Source organism: Budorcas taxicolor, chromosome 5 (genome assembly GCF_023091745.1).
Source record: "Budorcas taxicolor isolate Tak-1 chromosome 5, Takin1.1, whole genome shotgun sequence".
Lineage (NCBI taxonomy): Eukaryota > Metazoa > Chordata > Mammalia > Artiodactyla > Bovidae > Budorcas > Budorcas taxicolor.
In genome coordinates this window covers 95,540,045-95,557,206 of record NC_068914.1, presented here as the reverse complement: position 1 = coordinate 95,557,206, position 17,162 = coordinate 95,540,045, and the positions used below count along the sequence as shown (strand labels likewise).

General features: G+C 33.7%; 1 protein-coding gene across 1 annotated transcript in view; it reads left to right on the top strand.

The window, feature by feature from the left end:
- MON2 (MON2 homolog, regulator of endosome-to-Golgi trafficking) overlaps positions 1-17,162 on the top strand; it is a 110,799-nt gene that overhangs the window by 20,344 nt on the left and 73,293 nt on the right. The window contains exons 3-8 of the mRNA XM_052639698.1: positions 4,672-4,799; positions 5,967-6,098; positions 6,954-7,083; positions 8,924-9,021; positions 10,119-10,244; positions 16,859-17,053. Of these exons, the coding sequence (XP_052495658.1) occupies positions 4,672-4,799; positions 5,967-6,098; positions 6,954-7,083; positions 8,924-9,021; positions 10,119-10,244; positions 16,859-17,053 (809 nt within the window). The remainder of the gene's footprint in view (positions 1-4,671; positions 4,800-5,966; positions 6,099-6,953; positions 7,084-8,923; positions 9,022-10,118; positions 10,245-16,858; positions 17,054-17,162) is intronic.

Sequence of the window (17,162 nt, the reverse complement as noted above, 5' to 3'; positions counted from 1 at the left end):
ATAATGTGTTTTTCTTTATTCTTTTTCCCCCTTTTAAAAAAAACAAATTTTAATTTTTATCCTGCCTTTATTATGTAATACTTTTTTTGATACCATATTTTCTAATTTTTAAAATTGTTCCAAAATATTTCAGCAAGTGATTGTAACTTAGGTATGTTTCAGTATTTAGAATTATTTCTTTAAGATACATTTCTAGGAATAAAATTATTAAAGGATATGAACCTGTTCTTGAAATTTTTTATCACTGGTTTCTAAAATGATAAGTTTATGCCTTTACCAACTATATGTGAATATATTTTTATAGCATCATTGTAAGATTACTGTTTCAAAAAATCTTCTCAGTCCTTGAACAAGCAAATGACTTCTCATTTTAATTGACATTTCTTTTTAATGTTGAACATTTTTCTCTGAATATATTATTTTTTCATTTTAGGTTTTTTTGGAGTTTTTGTGTTTTCTTTATCAAATATTTGAGGTATTTATATAGCAAAATATGAATTTCTCATGTTTATATCATATTATCTGCATTATTTACTTCTTAATTTTTTATCTGCTGCTGCTAAGTCGCTTCAGTCGTGTCTGACTCTATGTGACCCCATAGACGGCAGCCCACCAGGCTCCCCCGGCCCTGGGATTCTCCAGGCAAGAACGCTGGAGTGGGTTGCCATTTCCTTTGCCAAGGCACGAAAGTGAAAAGTGAAGGTGAAGTCGCTCAGTTGTGTTCGACTCTTGGTGATCCCGTGGACTGAAGCCTGCCATGCTCCTCCGTCCATGGGATTTTCCAGGCAAAAGAGTACTGGAGTGGGGTGCCATTGCCTTCTCCATAGTTTTTTATCTGGATGCTTTTTATTTTTATATAATCTAACTTTTTTGATTTCTTGCTCTATACTTAAGTAGTCTTTCTCCTTCCATGTAGTTGATAGTCGCTTTTATTTTCTTCTTGTTTTTCTACGGTTTGATATTATTCTTAATAATACAGAGTTACACGAGGACCTAGGTGTTTTTTCTTTTGCTGAATTACTGACTGTAGCAACATCATTTGTTGAATAATCCTTCATTTACCTGTAATGTACTTTTATGATGACACTGTTCATAATTTTATTTGTCCTCATATTGAATCATTTAAAATATTTTCAGATATTTTGAACCATTAAACTTTTTTTAGTGTTTGAAGTATCAGTTTTTCCCATAATTAGATTTTAAAGGTTTTGAGGATAGCAGTTATGTGTCCATCACATTTTATTCCTTTCACAAGAGCTATAGTTTGTCATTTAATGACTGGTAACATTTTAAAAACCTTTTATTAACCCCTGTTAGTGTGATTCATAGTGGGGTACCCTAGTTTAATTCTTTCTTTCCAGGATAGAACCTGCAATTTTGCAGTGAAACTGCTCAGAGCAAGGAAACCCCTAGGATATGGGGACCTGCTGGATCTCTTTCAGGTGTGTGAAAGTACATCATTTGATCTCACAGTTACACAATTTGGAAATAAACACAGAGTTTCAGTCTATTAAAGGAGTTGTGCTTCTGAAGGGACTTATGTAGAAACTAAACTTTTTCTTTTTTCCCTTCTCTCCACACACTCCTCCTCACCTCACACCCCCCCACACACACACAGATTTTGATTAAAAACCATTGACCTTTTCCTCTTTTTTCCCCTAGATTTTTAAAAAAATGATTAAAGCAACATACATGTTGCTTTATATTTTTGCACAGCCTTTCCCTCAATGTGATCTCTAAACTCTAAACCTATAGGAAGGTTTTTATGTGAAGCCACCCTTAAGATGCATGTAATTAAAATTACTGTTTATAAAGAGAAAGCAGCAATTGCCCAGTTAGAAGACTAGGATTAATTTCTGATTCTTAGGATCATTATGACATTTAGAAGAAGAGAAAAATAATTAGCAACTTTTAAAAAAGGATCTTTATCTTCATTGTGATCTAGATCTGGTAGATATGTTTCTGTTTTTCACATTATGCTTCAAAAAACAGAAAATAGATCAATAGGTTTTCCATTTTGATTATTGTTGATCATCTATTTTGGATAATACAGAAATTTCCTTTGATCATTATATTCTCACATAAACTGGGAGAAAAGTAGGAAGGATGGATACGTTTGAGTTACATTAAAATATCAGTAAAAATTATTTTCATTACTACATTAATTTTAACTCAGCTTGATAGAGCTGAGTAGCTGTGACTGAATGTATAATTCATCTTATTTTATTCATTCTAAGATAAGACAGTTTTTTTCACATGTTAATATTCCCCAAATTAGCATGCATTTTACAGCTGATGATTTCTTAGAATCACTGTGGGCCAGATACTTTTGTAGTTGTCTTTTTCAGTGAACTTGTTCATAGTTGTTGATACTATCACATCAGTTGAGTTGCATGCATTGTTGATATCATGTAAGTTTTGTTATTTGAAATGTTACCCTTGTTGTGCAGAAACTTCCTGTTAACATCTTATGGTAAGATCAGAAAACACCAGCATCAAAGCATGCGGAATGGGTGTCATTAGCTTAGAAGAATATCTCAGAGACAGTAGTGAAGTGCTCTCAAGCAATGAGGCATTGCAAACAATCCAATTGAAAAATGGATAGAAGTTCTAAATAGACATTTTTTTCAAAGAATACATACAGATGGCCAACAGGTACATGAAAAGATGCTCAACATCATTAATCATTAGTGCTATGCAAATCAAAGGCAAATGAGGGTATCACCTTACACCTATTAGAAGGACTGTTACCAAAAAAATAAGAAATAACAATGGCCTTCTTGACCTAAAGGATGAAATTATGAGGAAAAATTGTGATTAGAAAGTATTGTATCATTGTTTAATTAGCATAGGTAATTGGCCCTGATTTTCTTTCTGGTGATATACGTGTGTCTTAAAATAATTGTCATCAGAGATTCTGTAGAAGTACACTGTGTTTCCTTCTATGGAGACAGATTCCCTTTCCTTCATTCTTCTGATAACTTTAGGCAGACAGCTTTGAAATGTTTCATTGGTTTCTTTTGAACACTTTCAACTCTTTTAATTTCCATTTGCATCATATGCTGTTTGCCTTAAAGAGTGGCAGCATAATGTTGTGGAAAGAGTAGTGAACCAGGGATTAGAAGACATATTTTTGGATTCTGGTTTTGCCACCTACTTATTGTGTCACTGGGTTCAGATCATGCCCTATAAACTCTGCATGAGTATTATGATACTCAAATGAGAAACACGTGTTAATGTCATAAAAGTTTTAAATGCAACTTATTAGTATTGAAAACTTATATTTGAACAAGATTTAATAATTTGGAATGTTCTGCAGAGTTGGGGTGGCATCAGACTTCAGTGATTTTGGCAGAATTGAATATAGCAGGATATTTACTTTTTCAGAATAGTATTTTTTGAGCTTTATTGTCATCTTTTAATCACTCATAAAAATGTTTTGTGACATTGTTATGGAAATTTTATGTCTCTGGTTTTGAAGCAGAACCTTGATGCACAAGAAAGCAAGGAAGTAACGCAAGGGAGCTGTTTTTTGGAAACACTGTTCATTGCCAGTAATATTTGCTATCTCTTAGCTGTGATTTATGCTGGCATACTGAAGGATTTTACAGAGCATGCTGTAGGGAATAGTAGTCTTTATTTGCCATACCATAAAGAAGCTTTGGGAGAAGAAAGAAGAGACTTTAAGTGATAAAATTAATGTTAACACTAGCTTTACACTTTTAAAGGTGACTCTGGGTGACTTTCCCAAAATTTTTTGAAAAACATGTTAAAACTCAAGTTTTGTGTGACTTTTTTACAGGTTTTAACCTATTAAAATAATTGATGTATGCAGTACATTTGAAAACAAATACCAAACATATAAGTTTAATGTTCTTGTGACTTGGAATTTTATGTTATTTATTCAAATTCCCTGAGGATGACAAATGTGAAATGTGTCTTATTCACCTTTGTGTAGCTACCCACTAAGTGTGTGTGTACTGATTTAACTTCATTTTGTAAATTTAAATTGTGTATAATTCAGTTTGTGCATTTTATAATCTTTTACATTTTTGTTGCTATTTGAAAACTTCTGAAATAACTGGCTTGGTAGAAGGAGTTATTTTAAGATTTGGAATTATAGCATGTTCATCCAATTAATTTAAAGCAATACTTAAGTAATAAGAGTAGTAATGTTATTGTTTTTAATGGGTTTACTTCTTGAAGAAGAAATTAGAGCCAGTGAATTAAAGGCATGTAATAAAATTCTAGGGAGTTCTGAATATTCATTCAGAAATGTGGTAGGGTTGATGTATTACTATTTTTAATTACTTTTCTGCTCTAGAATTTGAGTTCTTATTTCTATTTTCCCTTCTACACTATTGAAGAAATAGTCTTACTCTGAGGCAAGATAGAACATCTGAGAAGTTGCCCTTAAAGAGTTTATAGAAGATGGCGGAGAACCAAAGGACAGAGTGTCAGGAGAAAGGCATGGGAAAACTGTACTTAAGGAGGGTAGTTTAGGTATAGAGTCTGAAGTATTTTAACTCTTACTGCTTGATTTTTATTTTCATATTTATTTTATATTAAGTGATTTTTATTAAGATTGTCATTACTGGTTGTAATTATGTGAAAATGTTCTTATTTATGAATTATGTTTAAATTTTTATTTTATATGTGTTCTAAATAAAGCATTGAAGGAGAACAGCTCAGAGGTTGTTCAGCCTTTTCTAATGGGTTGTGGAACCAAGGAACCAAAGATCACTCAACTATGTTTGGCTGCCATTCAGAGACTCATGTCCCATGAAGTGGTATCTGAGGTAATGTGAAGATTTTATCTGAACTGTGCACCTACAAATCAGATCAGGAGCTTTCTCAAGGAGAGAATAAAACATACCTGGTGTTTAATATAAATCAGTGCTTGAAGGTCATGGCTTCATTTTCAAAGGTTGCCAAATTGTCTCATTATTTAACACTCAGTATAGATGGGCTACATTTTGTCAAATCTTTTGGAATCTAAGAAGTCATGTGTGCTCAGTTGCTTAGTTGTATCTGACTCTTCATGGCCCCATGGACTGTAGCCTGCCAGGCTTCTCTGCCCATGGAATTTTCCAGGCAAGAATACTTGAGTGGGTTGCCATTTTCTACTCTAGGGGATATTCCCAAACCCTCATCTCCTGCGTCTCCTGCATTGGCAGGAGGATTCTTTACCACTAGTGCCACCATAGTTCATTAATATAGATAATTTTGAGAACCAAGCAAATTTTCAGTTTCAGTAATGAAGAATATCATTTATGAATTACTTTTTTAAAGGTAGGAGAGAAAATCATGACTATTTCCTAGATTGTCTGAAGTGTTGCTCATTAAGGGTATTCATATCTAACCTCATGATGGTAAAACAGGAAAAACGTTGTATTACTATGAATCCGCATCCTGCTTGTCTGCTTAACTTTGTACTTCGTAGGGTACTTTTTAATAGAAATTGTAAATTCTTTTGCCTTTGGTATAATATTCTAAACAGTATCAGATTTAATTGAGTTCGTAAATGTGTTGTTAATTTGAGCTGTATTTTTTCTATAACTCATTTTCCCTTTTCTCAATGAAATAATATGTAAGAAACAGTAACAGACTCATAATTTGTATATGTTTATATTCATAAGTGTCCAAATGAAATATACCCCTATTATTTTAGAAATGAGCCTTGATTTTGGCAAGGTAATCAGAACTGCATGTTGCTGTTTGCCTATATTCAAATGGTACATTTTAAATCTTAAAGCATTTTTTTTTAGAATAAAATTAATTGGTTGCAGTTCTTGAATTAGTTGAGAGACATGTATTTGGATCTATATATTTAGAAACATGGGTTTTTGTTAATATGATCAAGAAATTCTCTCCAGGTAAGAGTATATTTGCATACTTTTTCTTGCTTAGGGACCCAACATATCTATATTTATTTCTTGACAATAATTAAAATACTTGTTTTACAGACTGCAGCTGGAAATATAATTAACATGCTTTGGCAGCTAATGGAAAATAGTCTTGAAGAACTTAAGCTGCTTCAAACAGTTCTTGTTCTTTTAACAACCAATACAGTAGTTCATGATGAGGCACTCTCTAAGGTAGGAACCTGTTTGTCCAAGTTCATTAAGTGCTTTGGGACAGTATTTGGATAAGCTGACCGAAAGAGGAAAGCCTAGTGCTGTTTGAACTAAAAGCAACTTTCCTGGAGCTATTGTGATAATGCACATTGCCTGTTAAAAGCCTTCAGTGCCTTATTTTCAGACTGATTAAACAGGTGATTAAACAGACTCCCTTGGATATAGCTGACAGGCTTGGTTATGAATACAATATGGAAAAAGAAAAGTAGCAGAAGAAAAGGAATAGAGAAAGAAGAAAAGAAAACAGTATTTGTTTCCAGGTATCAGTGTTGTCCACAATTACCTTGGATGTTCCTGACAGCTCTGTCTTTCCCCCTTTCAAAATAATTTCACATGTAAAATGTATGTAAGCCAGATAAGTCTGCCCCTGAAGCAGCTGGAGAAGTGTCATTTTGGCATTAATACTAGATATGGCTGCATGAATGAAAGCTCTTTCTCATTCCTACTCTCTTTGAAACATATAACAACTGTTACATTATTTGTTTCATCTTTAAATTTTTTTTTAAATTGTAAAATATTTCCAAAGAACAGAAAGTACAGAGAGTAATGTAAAAATAGCCTCAATTAATAGTTTATAATTTAGGGTAAAAGGTGCATTTCACATTACCTTTGCTAATCTTAGGTGTCTTTATATTTACTGAGAGTTTGAATTATTTAAAACTACTGAAATTTTTGTAGCTTTATTGTATAAAAGAGTGGGACTTTTAACGTAGGTGATTGAAACAGCAAAACCTAAATTATTTGTGGTTACATCAGATAAAGATAATAACCATATTCATCAACTTATTTCACGCTAAATGAAACTTGTTTTTTTAGGCAATTGTTCTTTGTTTTCGGCTACATTTCACAAAAGATAATATTACAAACAATACAGCTGCTGCTACAGTGCGACAAGTTGTTACTGTTGTTTTTGAGAGGATGGTTGCCGAAGATGAACGACACCGAGGTAGAGTGATGAAAGCTGTCTTTCCTTTTGCCTGTGGGAGGCTCTGATGTCCATGATTATTCATTTAACGATTGTCCGCCATTGCCCTATAGGCTACCTAATAATGAAAATACTTTAGAAAGTGTATCAGCGTCTTTATTACTGATAATGGAACCGAAAGGTAAATCTCTCACAGTTTTGTCACCCTAGGAAGTGGACCCTGCTTTCTGTATTTATTTCTAATACATTCAAAATTTTATGTTGAAGATGGTAATAGCACATTTTATACAAGGTGTTGCATTGTAAGTCTTTTTAGCCAGACATTACATATGATTATTTTGTGTTACATTTTAATTTTTGTAATTGAAATTTTAATTGGTTGCATTATATTTTGTGGCTATTCTATAATTTAATGAACTACTTATGTTCTGTAGTTCAGTATTGTTCTGAGTGTCTTCCTACATATGTATTTCCATTTGAATTATTTCTTTAGAGTAAATTTTCAAAAGTGAGCTTCCCTCATGTGAATTTTTGTCTTTGCCTGTTAATATGTATTAATCGAGAATATTTATTAATGTAAAGCCTACTCTTCATATTTTCATCAAATGCTTTTATTTGTAATTTTTAACATTCTCATGATTTGAAACATTTCCTAAAAACTTAGAAACATATCCTGTCACAGAGCTTATAGATACTCTGTTTCTGTTATAATTTTTATAGTTTGATAAATTTTAATTTTTTTAAATTTGTTATCCCTATTAGATGAAAAGTAAAAATTTTCCACATGATTAGTTGAAAAAAATCTTGAGGTGCTGTCATCAAGAACAGCCTCTCTATTTTATGGAGTCAAGAAACAAAAGATTAATCTTTTTTAAAAGTTTTTTTCACCCCTAAACTCTTGATATTACACAGTCTTTCATATCATTTGGTGTTATTTTGGTAATATTGGTAAAAAAAAAAATAGCAATACTAGTAAATAATGATAGTTCTACCTACTCTAATAATTACTTCACTTTATCTGAATTTAACCATTGGTCAAATTCTTCACATTCTGTTTCAGGCATTTTTCATCTATTTATTAAGATATTTCCACTAACTTTTGTCTCACTTTCTCCAAGGGGAAATGCAGGTAGAATTCTAACAGTTTGAAACATAAAGGAATTAAACATAGAGAATAAAACAGAGCAGTTCTCCAGTTTGAATGTCTTATATACCATAATCTCAATATAATTTCTGAATTGATAGTTTGGCTGTGTGTCTAATATCAAACTTAATACTTTCTAATAAGGTAGAAAATATTTAGAACTTCTTCCTTTTCAAGTAGTCATTAGTCAAGATTTAATTGAAACAGGCTGCCATGACTTACAGGAAATAGTATCTTGTTAATATTCAAAGAAATTGAGAAGGCCCATTCTAGGTGACTCTTGGCTAGTCAATACCTGTCACTGACATAGTACTTAATGGCAGATCAAGCAGTTAATTCTCTTGAAGATGGTGAGATTATAGAGGAATTAACTGTGGTAAATATTTATATGTTTGATATTTAAAGGTACATTCAAATATGACATGGGTTTCAAATCCATGAAATAAAACGACTAGAGAAAGGGGTAGTAGGAAAATCATATGTATGCACAGAGATAATAAGTTTATTTGAACATGAGATAGTGAAGAGTATTTTTTTTATGATATGATGTATAAAAATGTAATTCCCAATTTTTCTTTCCGTTTTGGAGGCATGGTTGTGAACTTAAAGTTTATAATTCTGTAAATACATACTTATTTTCAATATACCTTTTAGACAGTATATATGATTTATTAAAAGCACCAAGAACTCCTAAAACCCTTCTTATTTTGATTGCAGATATTACAGACCAACCAGTACTAGTCCAAGGAAATAGTAACAGAAGATCTGTCAGTACCCTCAAACCTTGTGCTAAAGATGCATATATGCTTTTCCAGGTATTTCCATTGATATAAATAATTTTTATAATATAGTTTTGTGTGAAATTTTGATTTTGGAATTTTGTATCTGATTTAATTTTTAAGTGTTTTTTTTTTCATTGTCATTTTAAAGTGTCAAAAAGTAGTATAGGTTTAAAAAGAAAAAAGTAGTACAAGTTTCCTCCACTATCTGATAGTAGCATATTTCTGTGAAACTTCAAAATGCCTTAAGTGAAAAAGCAGTTACCTTAGGACACAATTACCTAATGAATGCACAAAATAAATCAAGATAAAGCACAGACACACATACAGCTCAAAGCTTTGGCAGCTTGATGCTGAGATGCTGAGTATAGTTCCTGGAGAAAGAACTTGAAGGTACCACTCTTGCTGCTGCGGGTATGTGCAGCCTGTGTTATGGGCTGCCTGCAAAACAAACGCGGAACATGGTTTTCATTTTTGTCTTTTTTTAAAGAAAATTGAAAATCTTCACATTTTCTTCTGGTTAAAGAAAGTCTGATTTCTTCTGGTTAAAGAAAATAGGTGCTAATCTAGGTCTTTTGTAAAAACTAAGTGGTGAAGAACTTTTGAAAAGCATGTGATATCTGTCTAAAACATTAAAGAGTATCTATACCTAATTAGCATGATAAAATGTTATGTTTCACTTTAAGGAAATAAAATGAGTGAAATCCTGAACTAGCTACATTAGGAATGACTAGTCATATAAAATACTTCCTTTAATAGGAAAATTAAAGTATTTACTTAAATTCTGCTCTGATATAATATGATATACAAATACCTAATTTTTACATTACTTGTCATGAATAAAACAAGATTAACCTGCACTAAAAATTTTATTAATTTTGATTAGAGACTCTTTAAAACAGTGTTAGAATGACATTTTGTCTCTACTCTGTATATTAAGTTTACTTACATAATCAACTATACAATTAATTAAAATTTTGAATTATCAATACTTAATTTCTAAGGAATGAAACCTACTGATAAGAGATACCTCAAATAATTTTTTATGAGCTATGAATTTTAAAAAGGAGTTTGCATTCCAGCATGTGAAATATTTTATTTATTTTTTATTTACTGTTTGATTTATTTTCCAGGACCTTTGTCAGTTGGTTAATGCTGATGCCCCTTACTGGCTAATAGGTATGACAGAAATGACCCGAACATTTGGCCTTGAATTACTTGAATCAGTCCTGAATGATTTTCCACAAGTCTTTTTACAAGTAAGCCGTTTGTAGTATCTTGCAACAAAATTAATCTTTCCTTTTTTTCAGAGATAGTTTTCAAGAAAGCAAGATGTATTTTTATCCCACATTAAAAGATGCAAAAAATTATAGCTTCAGACTTTAGACATAATAATCTACTGTTATTTTAACTTTGTTGTGCCCAGGCATTTTGAAATTTTAATGTTAGAAGGAAACCCTAGAGTCTTGTCTGGTCAAGCATTTCCAAATCTAAGGGTGTATGAAGGAGCTCTTTTTATAATGTTTATAATTATATATTATATATAATTATACATATTATAATGTTTATGATGTGAGCTCTTTTTATAATATTTAAAAGCCTTAAAAATTGTTGCTAATTTTTGTATGCAGCTGTGTGCTTTTACGTAATTTAAATGGAAAAAAGAAGTCATCAATGCTTATTTAATAAATTTAATGTGCTGTGCAGAATATCTCAAAACATTTGATAGGGGAAAAAGTGAGAAAGAATTCAAACTTTTCATTTTACTTGTAAGAAGCTAAAGTCCAAAAGTGATTCAGTAATTTACATGGGGTTCTTCAGTTATTTGCAGATCTTGAACTAAAATTTAGAACTTTTAGCTGTATTCTAGCTCGTTTCCCTTATATGCTGCCCCTCCTAGGTCAGCTATTTGATCTTTGCTCTTACCTACAACACAAGTGAACCAAGTGCCACAAAAGTAGAAGACCCTTTAGACCAGGAGTCGGTATTGAAATCTTTACTACATGGCTTATAGTTTTTGTCCATATTAGGTAACTCTTCAGTGCTTTCAGTGGTATTGAACAATATTAACTGAGAATTCCCTTTCTTGTATTAGCATAGGAGAAGTTAAGGTATAACTTGATTCATAGTCTTGTATAAACTGATAGTTGTAACAGCTACGACTTTTGACTGCCTACTCTGTGCCAAACTTCGCCAAATTCCTTACATATCATACTCTCTGTAATCTTCACAAATACCTGAAGTACCAATTATTCCTATTTTACCCAGGAGGAAGCTAAGACTCTGAGGGTTAAATAATTTGTCTAAGGGTTCATAGTTTGTGAGTGTCCTCATCCTTTAGCCTCACTGTCATTTTTGTTCCTAAATGACCCAAGTGGTCTCCTGCTTCAAGGCCTTTGTACTTGCTGCTGCCTGGGTCTGGAATACTCTTCTCCCGTATAGATTGTTCTCTTATACTTTTGAGGACTTCACTCAGTGGTCAACATATCAGACAAACCTTCCCCACCACTCTGTGTGAAATGGCAGCTTCTTTTCCTGGCAGCACTCTTGTCTGACTCCTTGTCATTTTTCTTACTACTTCCTGACATATGTGTTTGTACATGAGTTGATCTATTTTTTCCCCTCATAAAAAAGTAAGTTCTATGAGGCAGGGACTTAGTTCAGTGTTGTACAAGTGCCTATAATAGTGCCTGGCATATGGCAGGTATTTGATAAATATTTGAATAAATGAGTGAATGAACTGGTAAATGAATTTGAATTAGAAATTTCTGTAGTTTGGATTACATTTTCTAATTTTGTAGGGAAAGTTTTGAAAAAATAATTTCAGATTTTTTGTGCCCAAAATAAATCTATTCTACTTTATTCTTCTTGCTATAATCCAGAGGAGAAAAAAGAATTACCTTGTGTAAGATCCTAAAATTTACTTCTACAGATCTCTTAAAAAACTAGGAATAAAACTACCATATGACCTAACAATCCCACTACTGAGCATATGCCCTGAGAAAACCATAATTGAAAAAAACACATGTACCCCAGTGTTCATTGCAGCACTGTTTACAGTAGCTAAGACATGAAGGAAACCTAGATGGAATCTAGAAAGATGGTACTGATGAACCTATTTGCAGGGCAGCAGTGGAAAGGCAAAGATAGAGAAAAGACTTGTGGGCAAAGTGGGGTAAAGAGAAGGTGGAATGAATTGAGAGAGTAGCATGGAAACATATACAATACCATATGTAAAACAGATAGCCAGTGGAAATTTGCTGTATGAAGCAAGAAGCTCAAACCCAGTGCTCTCTGACAACCTAGAGGAGTGGGATGAGGTGGGAAAGTTGGGAGGGAGGTTCAAGAGGGAGAGGGCATATGTATACCTATGGCTGACTCATGTTGATATATGGCAGAAACCAACACAATACTGTAAAGCAATTATCCTCCAATTAAAAATAAAAAAATTGCTCTTACGAAGTTTTCTTCAAGAGATAAATGTTTGTTTTCATTCACTCATTATTCACTCATCCAATCAGAATTTACTAATACCTTACAGTCTGTGGGTGAATGTGTTCAATGCAAAGGATTCAGTATTTAAATAAGATAAAATTCTTGCCTTTATCATGCTTATCCGTCTAATAATTGGAAGCAAAACATTACTGAATGATATACTGTGATGAGTGCAATGAGGGAAAAGTATAAAAAGTACTATAAAAATGAGTAACATAGCTACCAAACCTAGTGGAGAGTTGGTGATTAATGAAGGCTGTGAAGCTTTTACCTGAAATATGAAGAGTATTTAGTTGAGATAAATAGGTAGTATAGGAAAAGAATATTCTAGAGCAGTGACTGTAAGAAAGGATCTGCCTTCTCTTTTAGAAAATAAGCTGTGTAAGAGCCGGGACAAAATTGAGCTTAACCTTGAATTTCACAGTGACTACAGGACTGGAAAAGGTCAGTTTTCATTCCAGTACCAAAGAAGGGCAGTGCCAAAGAATGTTCAAAGTACCATACAGTTGTCCTCATTTCACATGCCAGCAAGGTCATGCTCAAAATCTTCCAAGCTAGGCTTCAACAGTACATGAACAGAGAACTTCCAGATGTACAAGCTGGATTTAGAAAAGGCAGAGGAATCAGAGATCAAATTGCCAACATCTGTTGGATCATAGAAAAAGCAAGAGAATTCCAGAACAATATCTACTTCTGCTTCATTGTCAATGCGGAAGCCTTTGACTATATGGATCACAGCAAACTGTGGAAAATTCCATGGTTTTTCCAGTAGTCATGTATGAATGTGAAAGCTGGACTATAAAGAAGGTTGAGCACTGAAGAATTGTTGCTTTTGAAGTGTGGTATTGGAGAAGACTCTTGAGAGTCCCTTGGACTGCAAGGAGATCCAACCAGTCAAGCCTAAAGGAAATTAACCCCAAATGTTCATTGAAAGGACTGACGCTAAAGCTCCAATACTTTGGCCACCTGATGTGAAGAGCCCACTCTTTGGAAAAGACTCTGATGCTGGGAAGGATAGAAGGCAGTAGGAGAAGGGGACGACAGAAGATGAGATGACTGTATGGCATCATCGACTCAATGGACTTGAGTTTGAGCAAGTCTGGGAGATGGTAACAGACAGGGAAGCCTGGTGTGTTGCAGTCCATGGGGTCGCAAAAGTTGGACATGACTGAGCAACTGAACAAGAAGAACATCACAATTCCTGACACAAATACAGTTGGCAAGTAAATGCTGAATAGAGCACTGAAATGTGAGGAAGTAGGCAGTGTTTACCTTCTTCAAAAAGAACTTAGTGAATTATAGAACTAATTATGTTTTATTAATCAAAGATGACTTCCAACTTTATGGCTTGAGCCATAGAGAATATTCTATGAGCAGCACATTTGCTAGAAAGGGTAGTATGTTCAGCTTTCACATTTGTTAGAAAGGGTAGTATGTTCAGTTTTGAACTTACTCCTTTGAAGATACCCAAGTGTACACAGAATAGTAGTTTGATTTATATATCTTGAGCTTGAAAGTAAGGTTTTGGGCTCAAGTTATAAATTTAAGCTTCACTGGCACGTATGTGAGTGAATGAGGTCACCTGTGGTGATAATATGGTAGTAAGGACCTGATATCCTGGAGCTCTGAGGACCCTCATTGTGAAACAGTTGGGCATGAGAGGATGAGCGTGCAGGAGAGACTCAGAGCATGGGGGCCAGAAAGGTAGGCATGCAATTGAGCATTCCTTTTAGGAACTAGTTTTGTCAGGTGCTTCAGTGAAATTTGGTAAGACTGCTAGGGCAATGTTTGCTTTGGCCACAGATAAATACATCATGATGTGTATAATGAGAATAGTTTAAATGGAGATGGAATATAGATTGTTGGGGGTTGTTTAGGAAACACAGCTGTAGTTAGTTGAATAGTGAGGGGAAAAAATTAACATAAAACTTTCAGGAATTGTCTGAAATATTTATGAGTTAACTAGTATGTAGAACTGGACATGGAACAACAGACTGGTTCCAAATAGGAAGAGGAGTACGTCAAGGCTGTATATTGTCACCCTGCTTATTTAACTTATATGCAGAGTACATCATGAGAAATGCTGGACTGGAAGAAACACAAGCTGGAATCAAGATTGCCGGGAGAAATATCAATCACCTCAGATATGCAGATGACACCACCCTTATGGCAGAAAGTGAAGAGGACCTAAGAAGCCTCTTGATGAAAGTGAAAGTGAAGAGTGAAAACGTTGGCTTAAAGCTCAACATTCAGAAAACGAAGATCATGGCATCTGGTCCCATCACTTCATGGAAAATAGATGGGGAAACAGTGTCAGACCTTTTTTTTTTTCGGCTCCAAAATCACTACAGATGGTGACTGCAGCCATGAAATTAAAAGACGCTTACTCCTTGGAAGGAAAGTTATGACCAACCTAGATGACGTGTTCAAAAGCAGACACATTACTTTGCCAACAAAGGTCTGTTTAGTCAAGGCTATGGTTTTTCCAGTAGTCATGTATGGATGTGAGATTTGGACTGTGAAGAAAGCTGAGTGCCGAAGAATTGATGCTTTTGAACTGTGATGTTGGAGAAGACTCTTGAGAGTCCCTTGGACTGCAAGGAGATCTAACCAGTCCATTCTAAAGGAGATCAGTCCTGGTATTTCTTTGGAAGGAATGATGCTAAAGCTGAAACTCCAGTACTTTGGCCGCCTCATGCGAAGAATTGACTCATTGGAAAAGACTCTGATGCTGGGAGGGATTGAGGGCAGGAGGAGAAGGTTACGGCAGAGGATGAGATGGCTGGATGGCATCACTGACCCGATGGACATGAGTTTGAGTGAACTCTGGGAGTTGGTGATGGATAGGGAGGCCTGGTGTGCTGCAATTCATGTGGTCGCAAAGAGTAGGACACAAGTGAGCGACTGAACTGAACTGAAGACTATTTAGCAAAGTATGAAAATGGACTTAACTATGCTTTTCATTTTGTCAGTCAGTGAATCTACTATAGATGTGAAAGTAGAATTTCAAATCACATCACTTAAAAAAATTATTTCTAAAATTTATTTTTGGGGGGACTACACTGGGTCTTCGTTGCTGTGTGTGGGCCTTCTCCAGTTGCAGTGGGCATGTGCACAAGCTTCTCACTGCAGTCATTTCTCTGGTGGCGCACAGGCTTTAGGGCATGCAGCTGCAGTAGTTGTGGTACACAGGCTTTGTTGTTCCATGGCATGTGGGATCTTCCTGGACCGGGGACTGAACTCGTATTTCCTGCATGGTGGGCGGATTTCTTGCCACTGAGCCACCAGGAACACCCTCCACAAGATCCACTTTTAGGGGGGAAGAACTAAAAGTACATTAAAATGAATTTAAAATCTAAAAGGATATGTATTTGGAGTCAACAGTGACTCACTAACTTATCTCTGGGAGATACTAAGCAAAACTTTTATCTTTTTACTTCTCTGCATTTTCTTTCCTTTTTTCTGCTTAGTGAACCTGTATTTTTTCTTGAATTAATCTGATTTTTTAAAAGATACATTCTACAAATTAAAAAAATCTACTCTGTGCCTTATCTTTCCTTTTCTGTAAGATTAAAGGATTGGATTGGTTGATTTTTATTTTTGTATTTGTTCTTGGCCTGAGTGAAACTGGGTTGCTTAAAACAACAGAATAATTTTTATGTTTGAGGTTAAACATTGGCTGTAGACTGGATCTTTTTTTGTCAGTATAAGACGACTACTTTTGGCTAATATATTGAGCAAATTAACAAGGGAGGTTTTCTGCGTAATATGCCATAATTATAAATAATATTTAAGAATTCTCTTAAGATTCTCAGACTTTAAAATAATTATGCTTGTTTGTCATTGTGTTTTTTATCAACTCATTGTGTTCTGTTCAAGTGATCTAACTAGAACAAAATATTAATCTGCTTGTGAATAGAATTATCTTCACAAAATAAAATGAATTATGTAATTTATTTACTTTATTATTCAAATTTTCTCCTCTCAGCTTCCTGTTTAAATGCCTTTTCTGTTTGAATTTGTAAAATCTGTTTTCTTTTGTTTTTTATGTTTTTAGTTGCTAGAATTGCTAGTGTCCTACTAAAATTAAAATTCCTAGTAATTAACATCATTTTAATTCCACAATTATTAAATGTTCTTTTTTTAAATTTCAATTCTTTTTAAAACTTCTTGAAATATTGTCATTTGATCTTATATTCTCAAAGAGGAATACTAATTTCAGAATTGTGTATAAACTTTAAAATGAACTATATAAACTTACAATTTTATTCATACTGATTATTGAAGATTGTTATTAACTGTGAGACTTTTATAAGCATTAAGTACAAAGTAAATAAATTCTTTTTTTTCTTTCTTTTTTTTTAATCTTTGCAAATAGCATCAGGAATTTAGTTTCCTCCTCAAAGAAAGAGTATGTCCTCTTGTGATAAAGCTCTTTTCTCCAAATATAAAATTCAGACAAGGTTCCAGCACTTCATCTTCTCCAGCACCAGTTGAAAAACCATATTTTCCTATCTGCATGCGTTTGCTGAGAGTAGTATCTGTTCTGATTAAGCAGTTTTACAGTCTTTTGGTAAGTGCTAATTTTCATATGTGTTTGTTTATATAATTGCATGAAGCCTCTTCTGAAAAGATGATCTTATTATAGTGTATTTAGCTACTTCAGTTAAGCAAACTTTTTT